The sequence below is a fragment of the Podarcis vaucheri genome, assembly GCF_965113315.1.
Source record: "Podarcis vaucheri genome assembly, chromosome: 8".
Classification (NCBI taxonomy): Eukaryota; Metazoa; Chordata; class Lepidosauria; order Squamata; family Lacertidae; genus Podarcis; species Podarcis vaucheri.
The window spans coordinates 8103149-8118336 of NC_138766.1; the positions used below are offsets into that span (position 1 = coordinate 8103149).

The following is a 15188-nucleotide window of genomic DNA, read 5'->3' on the forward strand; positions in this document are numbered from 1 at the left end:
CTTCCTGCTTATATTGCCACCAAAATCATAGTCTGTATCCAGGAGTGGGATAGGTCTGTAATGGTTCGTGCTTTTCAGGATTGTTCCCAGATAATCACTATATGCACTTTCCCCAACATTAGGCACTCTACATTACTATTACTTCACTGAATTTGTTTGGTCAATCTAAGTGCCATTAATCCATTAAATTCCTGGAAGAATTCTCCACTTAGCCCATCTGGACATGGGTCCTTTTTTATTCCTTGGTCTTCTTCACTTAAAATAGAAAAATCTAATCTATATCACTGTTGTCTTGTGGTCTTAGGGATTCTACTGCTATTCATATAACTTGTTTTATCTACTTCCAAGGGTTCTTTTTATTTTTATAGCTTCAGGTAACAACCCATACATTGATTGTTGTCATGCTTGAATTGAGAGTTTCATTAAGGATTAGTCCACACAGATTAATATGAGCAGGTATTGTACTTGTGGATGCTCCTCAAAAGTTTGTTCATTCTTCCCTTGCGCTGTGAATAAAACAAACCAGAGACTGGTTTGTCATGTAGTCTGAACCTAGGCTCATGGTTTGTTTCCTCATAGCCATGAGTGGGCTTGTATTCTGTTTTCTTCCTTACACACCATGAGTTATAACCAAGATTTGCTCTTGGCTTACCACTTTTGGTTTGTTCAAAGGAAACAAACCATGAGCCCAGGTTGGATAACTCAACAAGCCAAGACTGTTGAGGAGTGTTGCAGAACATTGAGCGTGGTGCACCAGCATGGTGCTCATTCGAATTAAACCATTGTCTGTCTTTAAACTGTTATTTAAATTTTTGTGCAACATGCAAATTGCACCTAAGATTATTCCCAACACTTGCTGTAGCTACACATCATAGAACAGTGGTATGCAGATTGACTTTCAGAGAAGCTGAGCTGCCATAACAGATCTTCTCACCAAGAAAGTTTGCAATACAGTTTACAACCACTGTGTATATAGCTTATGTTGGTATGGCAAAGGTTGTCATATAATATACTGTTTATGCTTCTCCAGGATATTTTGACCAATAAACCACTGGCATTTGGCTATCACGAACTGAGCCCCAGCAAAGCAGGAAGAGCTGGATTATATGAAAGTCAAGCCAGTCTGGGTGAGCATTCTGGTGTGATTTGGTTCAAATGCTATCCTTGTTTTGTACATTTTCAAACAGTGACTTGTACCCAGAAAAGTATGTACTACTTAACACATCTGAAAATTAAACCTTAAAGTACAGTGGTGCCTCGCAAGACGAAAAGAATCCGTTCTGTGATTCTCTTCGTCTAGCGGTTTTTTCGTCTTGCGAAACAAGCCCACTGAAGGATTAGCGCTATTAGCGGCTTTTAGCGGCTTATCTGCTGATCGGATCAGCTGATAAGCGGCTTAGCAGCTTAGAAAAAGGGGGGGAGGGGAAAAATCAGCAGGAACTCGCAAGACATTGTCGTCTTGCGAAGCAAGCCCATAGGAAATTCGTTTTGCGAAGCACCTCCAAAACGGAAAACTCTTTCGTCTAGCGAGTTTTCCGTCTTGCGAGGCATTCGTCTTGCGGGGCACCACTGTAGATCCCAAGCGCATGGTATTTCCAAGGACCCTTCACTGCTCTCAGCACCTTTGCACTCTGCAGAGCCAGGGATCTTTGAGGATGGTCCACCCTCAGATGGGTTTCCAGATGGCTCTGGGGGATTTTCCAGCTAATATGACTGACGCTCCTGTCGAAGCCCTCACCAACCTCTGGAACACCCACAAGGCTTGGACCATTGACACAATATCCTCTGAGCTCCCTCTCCTGCTTTGTGGAGCCGATTTGGCTTCCTGATATACTCCAGATGAGAAGAGAAGCTGGGAGACAGCTCAAACACAAATGGAGAAAAACTCCAGTTGAGTGCAATCAAACACTTGTGAGGGCTCATCCTGGAGCCTACCTAGTGGCAGAGAAGGCAGCAAAGGTGGCTTACTTGGCTGCCTCCATTGCATCCTTGTTGTGCTCTCCAACAGAGCTTTTCCAGGTAGTGTGAGTCTGGCCCGAAGGAGGTGGTGGAACCAATGGTAGCTCACTGTGACTTGTTTACAAAGCATTTTGAGGACAAAATCGCTTGCATCCACCGGGACCTTGACTCCGTTGTTACAGCAGATGAGTCTCAAGGCATGTCAAGAGGGCGGCAGCAGAACGGGCATTTTTTGCAGTGGCTCCCTGCTTATGGAACAAGGGAGGCTGGCCTGTTGCCTTCATTGCATATCTTTAAGTGCCAGGCAAAACCATTCCTCTTCTCCCAGACCTTTGGCAATCAGTTATAGCAACTCAACACAATGACCCCATGGGGCTTTGCCTTGTAATTCACCTGATGCCTGCTGGTTCCATCTCAGATGTTGGTCTCTTTGATAGTGGAAATGTAGCCTGCTGCTATATGTCAGGCTGTGAGCTACAGACCGAGAGCCAAAAGAGGTCGCGCACACACCTCTTGCCTAGGTTTCTTGGTGTGGAGGGGAAAGGCGCTTCCATCAAGAGCTTCAGGTATTCACTGACCTGAAAAAGAGTATTTGATCAGCAGCAAAGTCAGAAAGCCATATACATCTTTAAAAAGAAGAAAAACGTCCCAGGCATCTCAGTGGAAATACCGGAAGATATTCTTGGGGGAGAAGACTGCAGGATTTGTTAGGAATATTGCAATAAACAAAAAACTTTTGTTAATCAGCTCATGCTGCTGTTAGGTGGGGCTCCTATGTTATTTTGCTATACTATGGGACATCACTTGAATATCATTGTAGCTTTCTCTATTTTAGCCCAAGAAGAGAGTCAAAGAGTGCCAAGCCCCAGCGAGAAAGTCAAAAGGATAATGAAAACAGGGACATGTCTAGAAAAAGAAGACAAGCTCACTGTATGTATCTGCTCTTAGTATGGCGGTTAACACCTCTGTAGGGATGCTGCAACATAAGCAGTGTTAGTACCAAGCTGGTTTTAAAAATGAATCTTTTCTGGAAAGTATTACAGTGGTGCCCTGCAAGACGAATGCCTCGCAAGACGGAAAACTCACTAGACGAAAGAGTTTTCCGTTTTGGAGGTGCTTCGCAAAACGAATTTCCTATGGGCTTGCTTCGCAAGACGACAATGTCTTGCGAGTTCCTGCTGGTTCCCCCCCCCCTTTTTCTAAGCCGCTAAACCACTTATCAGCTGATCCGATCAGCAGATAAGCCGCTAATAGCGCTAATCCGCTAATCCGTCAATGGGCTTGCTTCGCAAGACGAAAAAACCGCTAGACGAAGAGAATCACAGAACGGATTCTTTTCGTCTTGCGAGGCACCACTGTATTTCAGGTGGGGAAAGCACAGCAAATATTATTACTTCCATTGCATTTTCCCTTCCTCCTACTTCTGCTCTGAGGAGGGCATTTCCTTTTTTGTCTTGCTAGCCAGAGCAATCCCACAGGGAGAACATGCAGAGCAAGCAGCAGGCGCATACCTGGTTAAGGCCATGCAGTATATCCTTGGCCTTGGCACCAAAGTGGGTGGGTAGTGGAAATACAGGACAACAGCTATTGGGTCACGCTTCCATCCTGTCAAAAGTGGGTCATCAGCTGGCCTGCCATGCACTCATTTCCAGTATCACTTTTGTCCGTGCAAACGGAACTGTTTACAGTGGTACCTCGGGTTACATATGCTTCGGCTTACAGACTTCGCTAACCCAGAAATAGTACCTCGGGTTAAGTACTTTGCTTCAGGATGAGAACAGACATCGTGCTCTGGCGGTGCAGCAGCAGCAGGAGGCCCCATTAGCTAAAGTGATGCTTCAGGTTAAGAACAGTTTCAGGTTAAGTCCAGCCCTCTGGAACGAATTAAGTACTTAACCCGAGGTACCACTGTATACAAATCCTGGGAATTTGCATACTTGACTTAGAGGTCAAGTATGGTCACTGGAGTCTCTCAGCAAGAGTACCATGTGGCTTGGCCCTTTTCCTCACAGTTGTTGCGTGCCTGTAGATGTTCCTTCTGAACAGGGCTTCCCTCAAGGTCATATGCACACTCTTGGCAACATGGCTCTGGGGAAAGATGCCTTCCAAAGCGAAACAAATCTGTTGTGAAACTGGGACTGATGTCTCTCCAATATGTAGCCAGTGGTGATTTTCAGTGGGATGTCTCCCCTCTCTGTTAGGAGCAAGGCTGATTGGCTCCAATGAGCTCCTCATTTTCCTCTTGACTGAGTTCCCGGGGATGATTTGTGTGGTTGACTTATGTCACAATTCTGGCACCACAAACCCATCCTGACGTCTATTATCCAGAACTGACCTTACCAGCAAGCAAGCAATGTATAGCTCCATTCTGCCTGCCCTGTCACCTGACTTGGGGTTGCGATCACTAGAAAAGAAGAGTTTGGATTTGATATCCCGCCTTTCACTCCCCTTAAGGAGTCTCAAAGCGGCTAACATTCTCCTTTCCCTTCCTCCCCCACAACAAACACTCTGTGAGGTGAGTGGGGCTGAGAGACTTCAGAGAAGTGTGACTGGCCCAAGGTCACCCAGCAGCTGCATGTGGAGGAGCAGAGACGCGAACCCGGTCCCCCAGATTAGGAGACTACCGCTCTTAACCACTACACCACACATAAAAGGGTTTATATACTGATGGAGGGCGTGCAGCCATTGTTTGGTCAGTGTGGTATTCTTTGAAATAGAGCATTTCTGCCAGTAGCCCAGGGTGGTGGTGTAGGGAGGCACCTCTTGCACATGGAACACCCTCTCCAGGAGCTGAATGGCTGTTTTGCTTCTGCATTTTTCTAGACTGAATCTAGGCAGTTGCTGAAGGAAGTGGGTCCAAAAGGCCAAGGGCGACCTTTCGTTGTAGAACAACTGATTGACGAGGCAAGTTTCAGTAGTGTGGCATTCTGAAGCATTCTGTTCAACTATTAGGAATACATTTGTTTCTTTTTTTTAAATAACATTTCCCCAAAAGAAAATCAAACTATCCAATAGATCTATACCACAAAGGTACCTAAATTGTCGATACGTAGTTCTTTATGCTACTCACTTAACAGGTATAAGCTTGAATAGGTGATCCACTTAGAATTCTTCCTCTGTAGGTACAAGTTTCCCTGGCATATGTTAGTCAAATAGTTCAGACAAGTTACAGTATTTGCATGTGGTAAAGGGGATGGGGGATGAGAGCTGGTGAGCTCGGCCTTGTTCCTCTCCCCACTTCCTGCGTGTGAATCGTCAGCAAGTCCTGCTTTTATAGCCACCACTTATTATGCACAATCCTCTTTTCCTCCAGTTTAGTAAACATGTGTGGATATGTGAACCACATTGCCAGGATTCAGCCATCAAAAAGTGTCTGAGCAGAAATTGCTTAAATGTCCGGAAATCCCTGTTGGAAGCGTAGATTTTGCAAATTTCCTTAAAAGTAGCTCAAAAAGTTCTATTTTTTATTTTTATTTTTTGAGATCTTGCAAAAAAAAAAGGTCAACAACTTTTTAAAAATATGGCAACCCTAGTATATATATTCTAACAGTTGTAATTTTACTTAACATTAACCAGATCTTCCTGTAATTCAAATACCATTTGAGCAATGTGTAATGTGCAGTACTTTAAAAGAGGGAAGGAAGGGGAGGTATGTTTGATTCTCTACTTTTCCCACACACTCCAGGGAGCTGACCCCAACTGCACCAACAGCAAGGACCAACCTGCTTTAACGCTGGCTGTGTTGAACAGGCATCATGAAGTTATTCCCATTCTCGTGCAGAAAGGTGCCAACGTGGACCATCAGTCAAGACCGTACGTCAGCCTTCTGCATTCTGATTAACTGGTCTGACTATTTATGCTTATTTGGAAATGGAAGCTGTTAACATACAGAATGAACTCGAATACTTTTTAGCGGGAAGAAACTCCAATGACAATCCTTCTTGTTACATATTTTTACATGGCTGTTTATTTGTATATATTTTAAAATTTTATATATGGATGTTTTATGGTGGCCTATATTTGTAATACCTGATAAAGGTTTGGTGAAGTAACTCTGAATACTAGGGGGAAATCTAAATGGCATTTTTACATGCCTATATAGTTCACACGGCTTGCACTGCTGCCTGAAGCAGTCAACAGGTTGTTTGAAATATGCCATACCAATGTGCAGCCGTTCTCACAATGCACAGTTATCCTCTCCCACCCCCTTTTAAACATTTAATCTCACATGGAAATGTGTATTTTGTATGGAAGCTGCACAGTCACACTGAATGCTGCAGATGGGACACAGAACGATCAAAATGTCAGTTCCAAGCCATCTGACCAGGGGGGAAATGAACTTCTCTGGTATGCAGTCATATTGCATATTGGTTTTTGTTCTTATTTTGTGTGTTTATACATTGTTATTATTATGTTGTTGTCAGGGGTTCAGGAGCAGAGCAAGGGAGGAAACAGAGAGCGAGGGGGAGGAGGCAGAAGAAAGGATGAGTGATGACGACGACCCGAGATCTCCGAGTCTTTCCAGTGAATCAGAAGATTCACAGAAAGGAGCACCAGTGGCCAGGGCAAGGGGGGCACCTAGGGGAACACCCCAGGAGGAAAGGGCCAGAGGGAGCTCAGAGGGGAGCAGTTGGAAATCGGGACCAGCGTCACCAACAGAGAGCAGGGGAGAGGAAGGGCGTCAGGTATCAAGCGCTGGCAGCTCACAACAGGAGGGAGGGCACGAGTCAGGAGTGGCCACACCTTCATCGGGGAGCGAAGAAACGGTCAGACGGAAAGTGGAAGGTTGGGCGCGCGCGCCAAGTTCAAATGCACAGGAAGGTGGCGCAGTAAGCAGCCCGGAAAGGGAGCCAGGTCCTAAAGCCCGGCGCAAGGAGGCAGGAGGGTCCGGGGGGTCGGCGTCAGAAGAATCCAGGAAGGAAGAGACCCAGGGGGGCAGAGGGACCCAGAGAAGAACAGTCAGGCGGAAAAGGTGGAGTAAGGCTAGGATATTAAGTTGGTGCACAAGGGGCGGAGACTCAGACGGAGCTTCGCCGGTCTGACCCATAAGACGTAGAGTTGCGCGCAGCAGCTGGAGAATGGAAACTGTAACTCAATAAAGACTTTTACAAAGTGATTGCTGGCTAGCGTGATCCTCTGTGAGCTAGGATCTGGAAGCAGCTCTGACAGTAAGCTCCGTTTCACGTTGTGGGCATCTACAGCCTCGCGGACAGAGGAGAAGGAGGGTGCCTGCGACTCAGCTCACGAACGGCAGACAATATGACGGCCGAACAGAAGATAGGAGAACTCAGAGAAGCAGTGACACGTCTGAATGCCGAAATACTTGCATCCAGGAAGAGAGAGGAGGACGCAGCTGCCGCCTACAGGGATCTCCAGGTCAGGTTGGAAGTGCTTACGAAGCAAGGGGAACTGACACCCAAATGGGAGGGGATTGGATTGGGAAGAAGAACAGGCGGTCTGGTCTCTCACTTCGATGGGAATTTACAAATGTACCCCAACTTTAGAGCAGATGTACAGTGTGCACTGCAACTGCTGGACAAAGACTTTAGAGATGAGCAAGAAAAGGTGGGATTTATCATGTCCCATTTGCATGGAGATGCTAAAGCATGGCTGCGCAATTTGTGGAGGGATAAGGATCCAGCGCTCCAAACAGCGAATGCCTTTATTAAAGCGATGGATGGCTGCTTTTTGTCTAGCATAGACGTGGATCTTGCACGGAGGGAGGTGCATGGGCTGAAGCAAGGGAGGGCCAGCGTAAGACAGTACCATGCCCGCTTTTTTGCATTAGTCAGTGCCTTGGAATGGGACAGAGATTCAGCTCCAGTCAGAGATCTATTTTGGGAAGGCTTGAACAGTGCGGTTAAAGACGAAATTGCAAGGGGGGAGAGACCCCGGACCACGCAGGAGGTCGTTCAGAGGGCGCTGGCGGTGGGAGTGCGGCTGGAGGAACGTCCATGGAGCAAGGACGAAGGACGTGGAGGGCGCAAACCAGCGAGAGGTTTCTCCTTCGTTCCCAGGGAAGCTGCGCGTGCGCAATCCACGCCTCCGCCAGGAGGGGGAGCGGAACCGATGGAGGTTGGCGGTGCCAGGGCTCAGTCAGCAACCAGAGCCACAGCACCGGGAGCAGTCAAGGCGAAGCCTCCTAGAGGGAACAGGAAGTGTTACATCTGCGAAAGTCCGCAGCACCTGGTGAAAGAGTGTCTCCAGAGGCTCCACAAGCACACTGCAGCCTCAGCAATGGTAACTGCAGCAACTCAGCAAGGGGAACCACAGCAGGGAAACGACGCAGTCTGGCTGGAGAGAGAGGCACTGGGGCCCAGCCAGACGTGTCAGTGAAGCAGTCCCCAGAGATTTTGCAGCCCACAGACCCCCTCCCACCCAAACCAGTGGTGAGGCTCACCGCATCGCTCCAGCTACCCAATGGACTCACCATGGACGTGCCAATCACCATTGACTCAGGAAGCAATGCAGACTTTATAGGGCAGGACTTTGTCGATAAACACGCTATACAGCTGCTGCCTGCCACGCTGCCCCTGCAGGTCGTCACGGTGGATGGCAGGGAGCTGCTAGGGGGGCAGGTGGTGAAGCAAACGCCACCAATGGTGATGCGACTTGGAAATCACAGAGAAATCATCAGTTTTAATGTCACCAGACTGTCGGACACACCTATTGTCTTGGGCATGAGTTGGCTGGACAGACACAGTCCGACGTTGGCTTGGTACCAGCGGCAGCTAGTCTTTGGCTCCTCATACTGCGCTGAACACTGCATCCTGCCCCGGCAGGAGGGAGAGGAGGAGGAAGCGCAGCTGCAGCTGGGGACGCTGCAAGCAATCCCCCACAAATACGCTGGATTTTTGGAGGTCTTCTGCGAGAAGGAGGCGGATAGGCTACCCCCCCCACAGATCATATGACTGCAAGATTGACCTACTGCCAGGGGCGGCGCTGCCCAAAGGGAAGCTGTATTCCATGTCTGAGGACGAACTACAGGAACTCAAAGAATTCATAGAACATAATTTGGAGCGCGGTTTCATCCGGGAGTCGAAGGCAGCGGGGGGCAGTCCTGTATTCTTTGTTAAGAAGCGGGACACGCCCCAGAAAAGGCTCGTTGTGGACTATCGGACCTTAAACAGCGTGACCAAGCCATCGGACTTCCCCATGCCCAGGATCGACGACCTCCTCGCGACGGTACGCAAAGGCCGCGTGTTCACCAAGTTGGACCTGCGAGGGGCGTACAACCTCATTCGCATGCGGGAAGGAGATGAGTGGAAGACAGCCATGTTCACACCCCTAGGCACCTACGAATAGAGTTATGCCTTTTGGACTACAAAATGGCGCCCACTGTTTTCAAGCTTTCATGCATCACGTGTTAGCGGGGCTCCTCTACAAGACGTGTGTCTGCTTCTTAGATGACATCCTGATATTTTCTGAGTCCCAGCAGGATCACGACAGTGACGTCAAGGAAGTGCTGAGCAGGCTAAAGCAGCATAGGCTGTACGCCAAGCTGGAAAAGTGCCAGTTCGACGTGACGGAGGTGGATTTCCTGGGCTACAAGTTGTCAGACAAGGGGCTTGCCATGGACAGCGCCAAGGTTCGCGCGGTGTTGGATTGGAAGAGCCCGCGCAACCGGAAGGAGGTCCAGCGGTTTGTCGGCTTTGCGAACTTCTACCGCAAGTTTATCAGGGGGTTTGCTATGCAAACGGCGGCCATCACGGACACGCTCAGTTCCAAGAAGAAGAAATTCATCTGGACGGAACAGGCGGAGCGGTCCTTTCAGGCACTCAAGCGTCTCTTCGCGTCGGAAGAGCAGCTGCTGCATGTCGACCCCAGCAGGCCGATGAGGGTGGAGACGGACGCGTCTGACAGGGCCGTGGGAGCTGTCCTGCTGCAGAAAGACCCGCAGGGGGCTTGGAGGCCGGCAGCGTTCTACTCCAGGAAACTCAGCAAGTCTGAACAGAACTACACCATCTGGGACAGGGAGTTGCTGGCCATTCATGCAGCATTCAAGGCGTGGAGGCACTTCCTGATCAGTGCCAAGCACACGGTACAGGTCTGCACGGACCACAAGAATCTGGAGCACTGGCGCACGGCGCAGTTCCTGAACCAGAGGCAGATACGTTGGGCTGAGTTCTTTGCTAACTTCGACTTCCGAATAGAGTATGTCCCAGGAGACACCAACGTCATGGCGGATGCCCTATCCCGTAAACCACAGTATCTAGAGGAGGCGGCGCCAGCGGCCGCCATGCACATCTTCACACCGACCGTGTGGGCGTGCGCTTCGGCAACAGTTGACCTGGATGCGGTGAGGAGAGCGCTGCAGGACGACACCTTCGCGCGAGCCAAGATGGCAGAGGCGCAAAGGGGCGAGGCGGCGACCGGCGAGTTCCAAGTTCGCGATGGATTACTCCTCCGTAAAGGGGCCATCTACGTACCGGGGGACGATCTTCGCGCCAAGGTACTGCAGCAGCTGCACGACGCACCCACTGCCGGGCACTTTGGCAAGGAGAAGACGATAGAATCACTCGCCAGGGACTTCTGGTGGCCCAGAATGAGAGGGGAGGTCGCGGACTATGTGGCGAGGTGCGACACCTGCCAGAGGGCCAAACCAGTACACAGACCGCCGGCGGGACTGCTGGAACCGCTGCAAACCCCGTGGGAGAGAGTGGCCCTGGACTTTGTCACGGATCTGCCCAGCTCGAGGGGCAAGACGGCAGTGCTAGTGGTGGTGGACTTGTTCTCCAAGATGGCACATTTCATCCCGTGTGCGAAGGTGGCCACGGTGGAACAAACCGCCAAACTGTTCATAGATCACATGTTCAGGGTTCACGGTCTGCCGCGGTCTATACTGTCCGACCGGGGGCGGCAGTTCATCTCGAACTTCTGGCAGAAGCTGATGAGCTTCCTGAACGTCAAGATCAACCTGGCTTCGGCTAGACACCCGCAGACCAACGGGCAAGCGGAGCGGGTCAATGCCATCATGCAGCAGTACCTGAGATGTTATGCGAATCAACAGCCTGCGACGTGGGTGGATTACCTGCCTCTCGCCGAGTTCGCTTACAACAACACGAAGCACGTGTCCACGGGGGTCACGCCGTTCTTCGCCAACAACGGGAGGCACCCCAGAACCTTCCCGGGACTGGAAAGAATGGGAGAGGGGGAGCCGCAGACAGCAGATGCGTTCGCGTCGGAGTTGCAGGAGGTCCACGATCAGCTTCGGCGGCACCTGGAGCTGGCTAAGCACGCATACAAGGTACAAGCGGACAAACACAGGAGGGTTGGCGAAGAGATCCAGGTGGGAGACTGGGTCTGGTTAGCAGCCCACGCAGTGCCGGCCAGGTCATTGGCGAAGAAGAAACTAGGGCATAAACAACTGGGGCCCTACCAAGTCGAAGAGCAGGTCAACCCGGTGGCTTTCAGGCTGGCGCTTCCGGAGGGTTCCAGGATGCATCCGGTGTTCCACAGATCGGTGCTCACTCCCTACAAGGCACCTCACAGATTTCAGGAACCAGGAACGGCACCAAGTCCGCTCCGAGAGAGAACCGAGCAAGGGGGAGTGGCACAGGAGGAGCGCATCAACGAAGTCACAGAGATTTTGGACTCTAGATGGGGGGAAGAGGGGGTAGAATACCTTCTCGCCAAGGAGGGCACCCCGGCCAGTGCCAACAGCTGGGTGCCGGGCTACGCTTTAGACGAACCTCTGCTCAAAGAAGAGTTTCATGCCCTCTTCCCACACAGGCCCATGCCAGCTGATTTTTTCGACGACTGGCTTTTCACGCCCACGCTTTCAGCCAGCACGTTCCGGGGGTTCGACTCGGACGAGGAACCGACACGCGACGCACGTTCCCCGGAGGGGTCACCCTCGGGATCTGCCTCAGAACCCTCGTATTGGTGGGACGATAAACCAGAGGAGCAGTGGCGCAGAAAGTGGCTGGAGGGTCCAGGACGAGCAACGCCCCCAGAAGGAAGTGAAGGAGAGACGGACATGGACGTATTCGGGGACGACCCGGGTTTCGAGCACGGCGGCACAGAGATGGAAGCGGAGGTGACCGTAGTCAACGAGAGCAGGGAGGAAGAACCGGAAGACTTCAGATGGAAGCCCGCCACGGGAAGCGAACTGTATCCGACATTCGTCCCCCTGACACAGCAGCACCCAGCTCCCGCACCGGAAGGAGGGGAGGGGGGAAGAGGGGGCTTCGAGGGGGGGATGGATGTCAGGGGTTCAGGAGCAGAGGCAAGGGCAAGGGAGGAAACAGAGAGCGAGGGGGAGGAGGCAGAAGAAAGGATGAGTGATGACGACGACCCGAGATCTCCGAGTCTTTCCAGTGAATCAGAAGATTCACAGAAAGGAGCACCAGTGGCCAGGGCAAGGGGGGCGCCTAGGGGAACACCCCAGGAGGAAAGGGCCAGAGGGAGCTCAGAGGGGAGCAGTTGGAAATCGGGACCAGCGTCACCAACAGAGAGCAGGGGAGAGAAAGGGCGTCAGGTATCAAGCGCTGGCAGCTCACAACAGGAGGGAGGGCACGAGTCAGGAGTGGCCACACCTCCATCGGGGAGCGAAGAAACGGTCAGACGGAAAGTGGAAGGTTGGGCGCGCGCGCCAAGTTCAAATGCACAGGAAGGTGGCGCAGTAAGCAGCCCGGAAAGGGAGCCAGGTCCTAAAGCCCGGCGCAAGGAGGCAGGAGGGTCCGGGGGGTCGGCGTCAGAAGAATCCAGGAAGGAAGAGACCCAGGGGGGCAGAGGGACCCAGAGAAGAACAGTCAGGCGGAAAAGGTGGAGTAAGGCTAGGATATTAAGTTGGTGCACAAGGGGCGGAGACTCAGACGGAGCTTCGCCGGTCTGACCCATAAGACGTAGAGTTGCGCGCAGCAGCTGGAGAATGGAAACTGTAACTCAATAAAGACTTTTACAAAGTGATTGCTGGCTAGCGTGATCCTCTGTGAGCTAGGATCTGGAAGCAGCTCTGACAGTTGTGAACTCAGATGAAGTGTGGTATACAAATTTAACTAATAAATAATAATAAGGGCCTGTAGTTAATTAAAAGCAGGTTCCCATTTTATATGTTATGATTTAAAGGTGAGTTCTTACTGCTACTTGTCATTTGTGATGGCTGGAAGCAAGCCGGCCTCCCAGTTGGCAGCCTAGGTTTCTTACGCCTTGTCCCCTTTCCTCGCTCTACTTTTACACAGGCTTAACAATACAGCTCTACATGAAGCAGTCTTGCTTGGATTGGAAGGATGGGAATGCATGGATGCTTTGCTAGGGTAAGTACGGAGAAACCTTGGCTTAAAAACTGGACCAGCACCTACTTCTTCTCAGGATAAGTAGAGAGTTGACATCGTATCATTGGATTAAGGGACCCTGCGATGTTAGTTCCCCCTGCGATGTTAGTTCTAGTAACTCAGCCCCGTTCTTCTAACAGATACATCATTATAAAATAATTTTTAACTGGTTGTCCACAGTCCACCCACACTGAGGCCATGTTATTGTGATACACTACAGCTGCAGGTTTACATCTTCTCTGACAATGGTAGCAGGAGTAGTGGGATTGAGTGGCACAGCAGTCTGGGACCCCCGAGTTGGCGGTGGATCCCACTTGTGCCATCTGCCTGCATTGCAAGGAGAAGCTGAGCAGGGAAAAGTTCCAGAGACTACGCCAAGAGCAGCCTTAAAGTATACCTTTAAAGAGCCAGTGTGGTGTAGTGGTTAAGAGCAGTGGACTCATAATCTGGTGAACCAGGTTTGATTCCCTGCTCCTCCACATGCAGCTGCTGGGTGACCTTGGGCCAGTCACACTTCTCTGAAGTCTCTCAGCCCCACTCACCTCACAGAGTGTTTGTTGTGGGGGAGGAAGGGAAAGGAGATTGTTAGCCGCTTTGAGACTCCTTAAAGGTAAAGGCACCCCTGACCATTAGGTCCAGTTGTGGCCAACTCTGGGGTTGCGGCGCTCATCTCGCTTTATTGGCCGAGGGAGCCCACGTACAGCATTATTGGCCAGCATGACTAAGCCGCTTCTGGTGAACCAGAACAGTGCACGGAAACACCATTTACCTTCCCACCACCTATTTACTTGCACTTTGATGTGCTTTCGAACTGCTAGGTTGGCAGGAGCAGGGACCGAGCAACAGGAGCTCACCCCATCACGGGGATTTGAACCGCCGACCTTCTGATCGGCAAGTCCTAGGCTCTGTGCTTTAACCCACAGCGCCACCCGTGTCCCTTAGGGTACTTAGGGTACTACCTTGAGACTCCTTAGGGTAGTGATAAAGCGGGATATCAAATCCAAACTCTTCTTCTACACCTGCACATACGGTAGTAGTTCCTCTTGCTTAGGTAAGAGGCAGAGGCAGAGATGTCAGGCATGAAAAAGGTGTCCAAACAGAGGAAAAGAGAAGCCCCCGCTCACTCTCTGCTCACCCCAAGAAGTAGGAGCAGTTTGGGCAGGTGACTGGAGAGGAGGAAGTATGGTCCAGGAAATGAAAGTTTCCAGCACCCAGACCACCCGCCCCCTCAAATCTTGCTGCTCTGTGTCCAGTACCACCCAACACCATTGAATCAGTGCCCACAAACAAAACTACTGGTAGGAAACTAATCCCTTTAAGTTTTTTCTCCCTATCCCACCTCCCTATTTAAAGGCACCTAGAATGCAAGTGCTGGGCCAGTTTGTCTGAAATTTGGAAGCATGCATGCTATGGATGCCACTTTAATGTATGTTGTTTTTAGACCAATTGCACTCAAAATACTAGTGAAGATTATTTTTTCCCTTTTGTTACCTACCCCACCCCCCACTCTAAAAGTTGCCCATGTGGGGAAAGCACTGCAGTTATCCTTCTGAAATTTGGCAGGATTCATCCCTTGGGATGGGTCTATGACATGGGTAGGCAAACTAAGGCCCAGAGGCCAGATGTGATCCAATCACCTTCTAAATCTGGCTCATTGATGGTCCGGGAATCAGCGTGTTTTTTACATGAGTAGAATGTGTGCTTTTATTTAAAATGCATATCTGGGTTATTTGTGGGGCGTAGGAATTCGTTCATTATTATTGTTTTTCAAAATACAGTCCGACCCCCCACAAGGTCTGAGGGACAGTGGACCGGCCCCTTGCTGAAAAGGTTTGCTGACCCCTGATCTATGATACCTGCAGATTTAATGAAATTCTTCCTAAAAATAAAAAGACACTTTTACTTTGTGCTGGAGAGCTTTTAAAGTTTAATTTAAAGAACAATCGCGCCAAC

At 50.4% G+C, this 15188-nt stretch overlaps 1 protein-coding gene across 2 annotated transcripts in view; it reads left to right on the forward strand.

Annotated features, from left to right (window-relative positions):
• Nucleotides 1-15188, forward strand: part of DZANK1 (double zinc ribbon and ankyrin repeat domains 1) — a 29481-nt gene that overhangs the window by 12836 nt on the left and 1457 nt on the right. For both annotated transcript variants that reach the window (XM_082234444.1, XM_082234445.1), the window contains 5 exons: nt 1031-1127; nt 2795-2889; nt 4783-4867; nt 5649-5772; nt 13143-13217. In XM_082234444.1, the coding sequence (XP_082090570.1) occupies nt 1031-1127; nt 2795-2889; nt 4783-4867; nt 5649-5772; nt 13143-13217 (476 nt within the window). The remainder of the gene's footprint in view (nt 1-1030; nt 1128-2794; nt 2890-4782; nt 4868-5648; nt 5773-13142; nt 13218-15188) is intronic.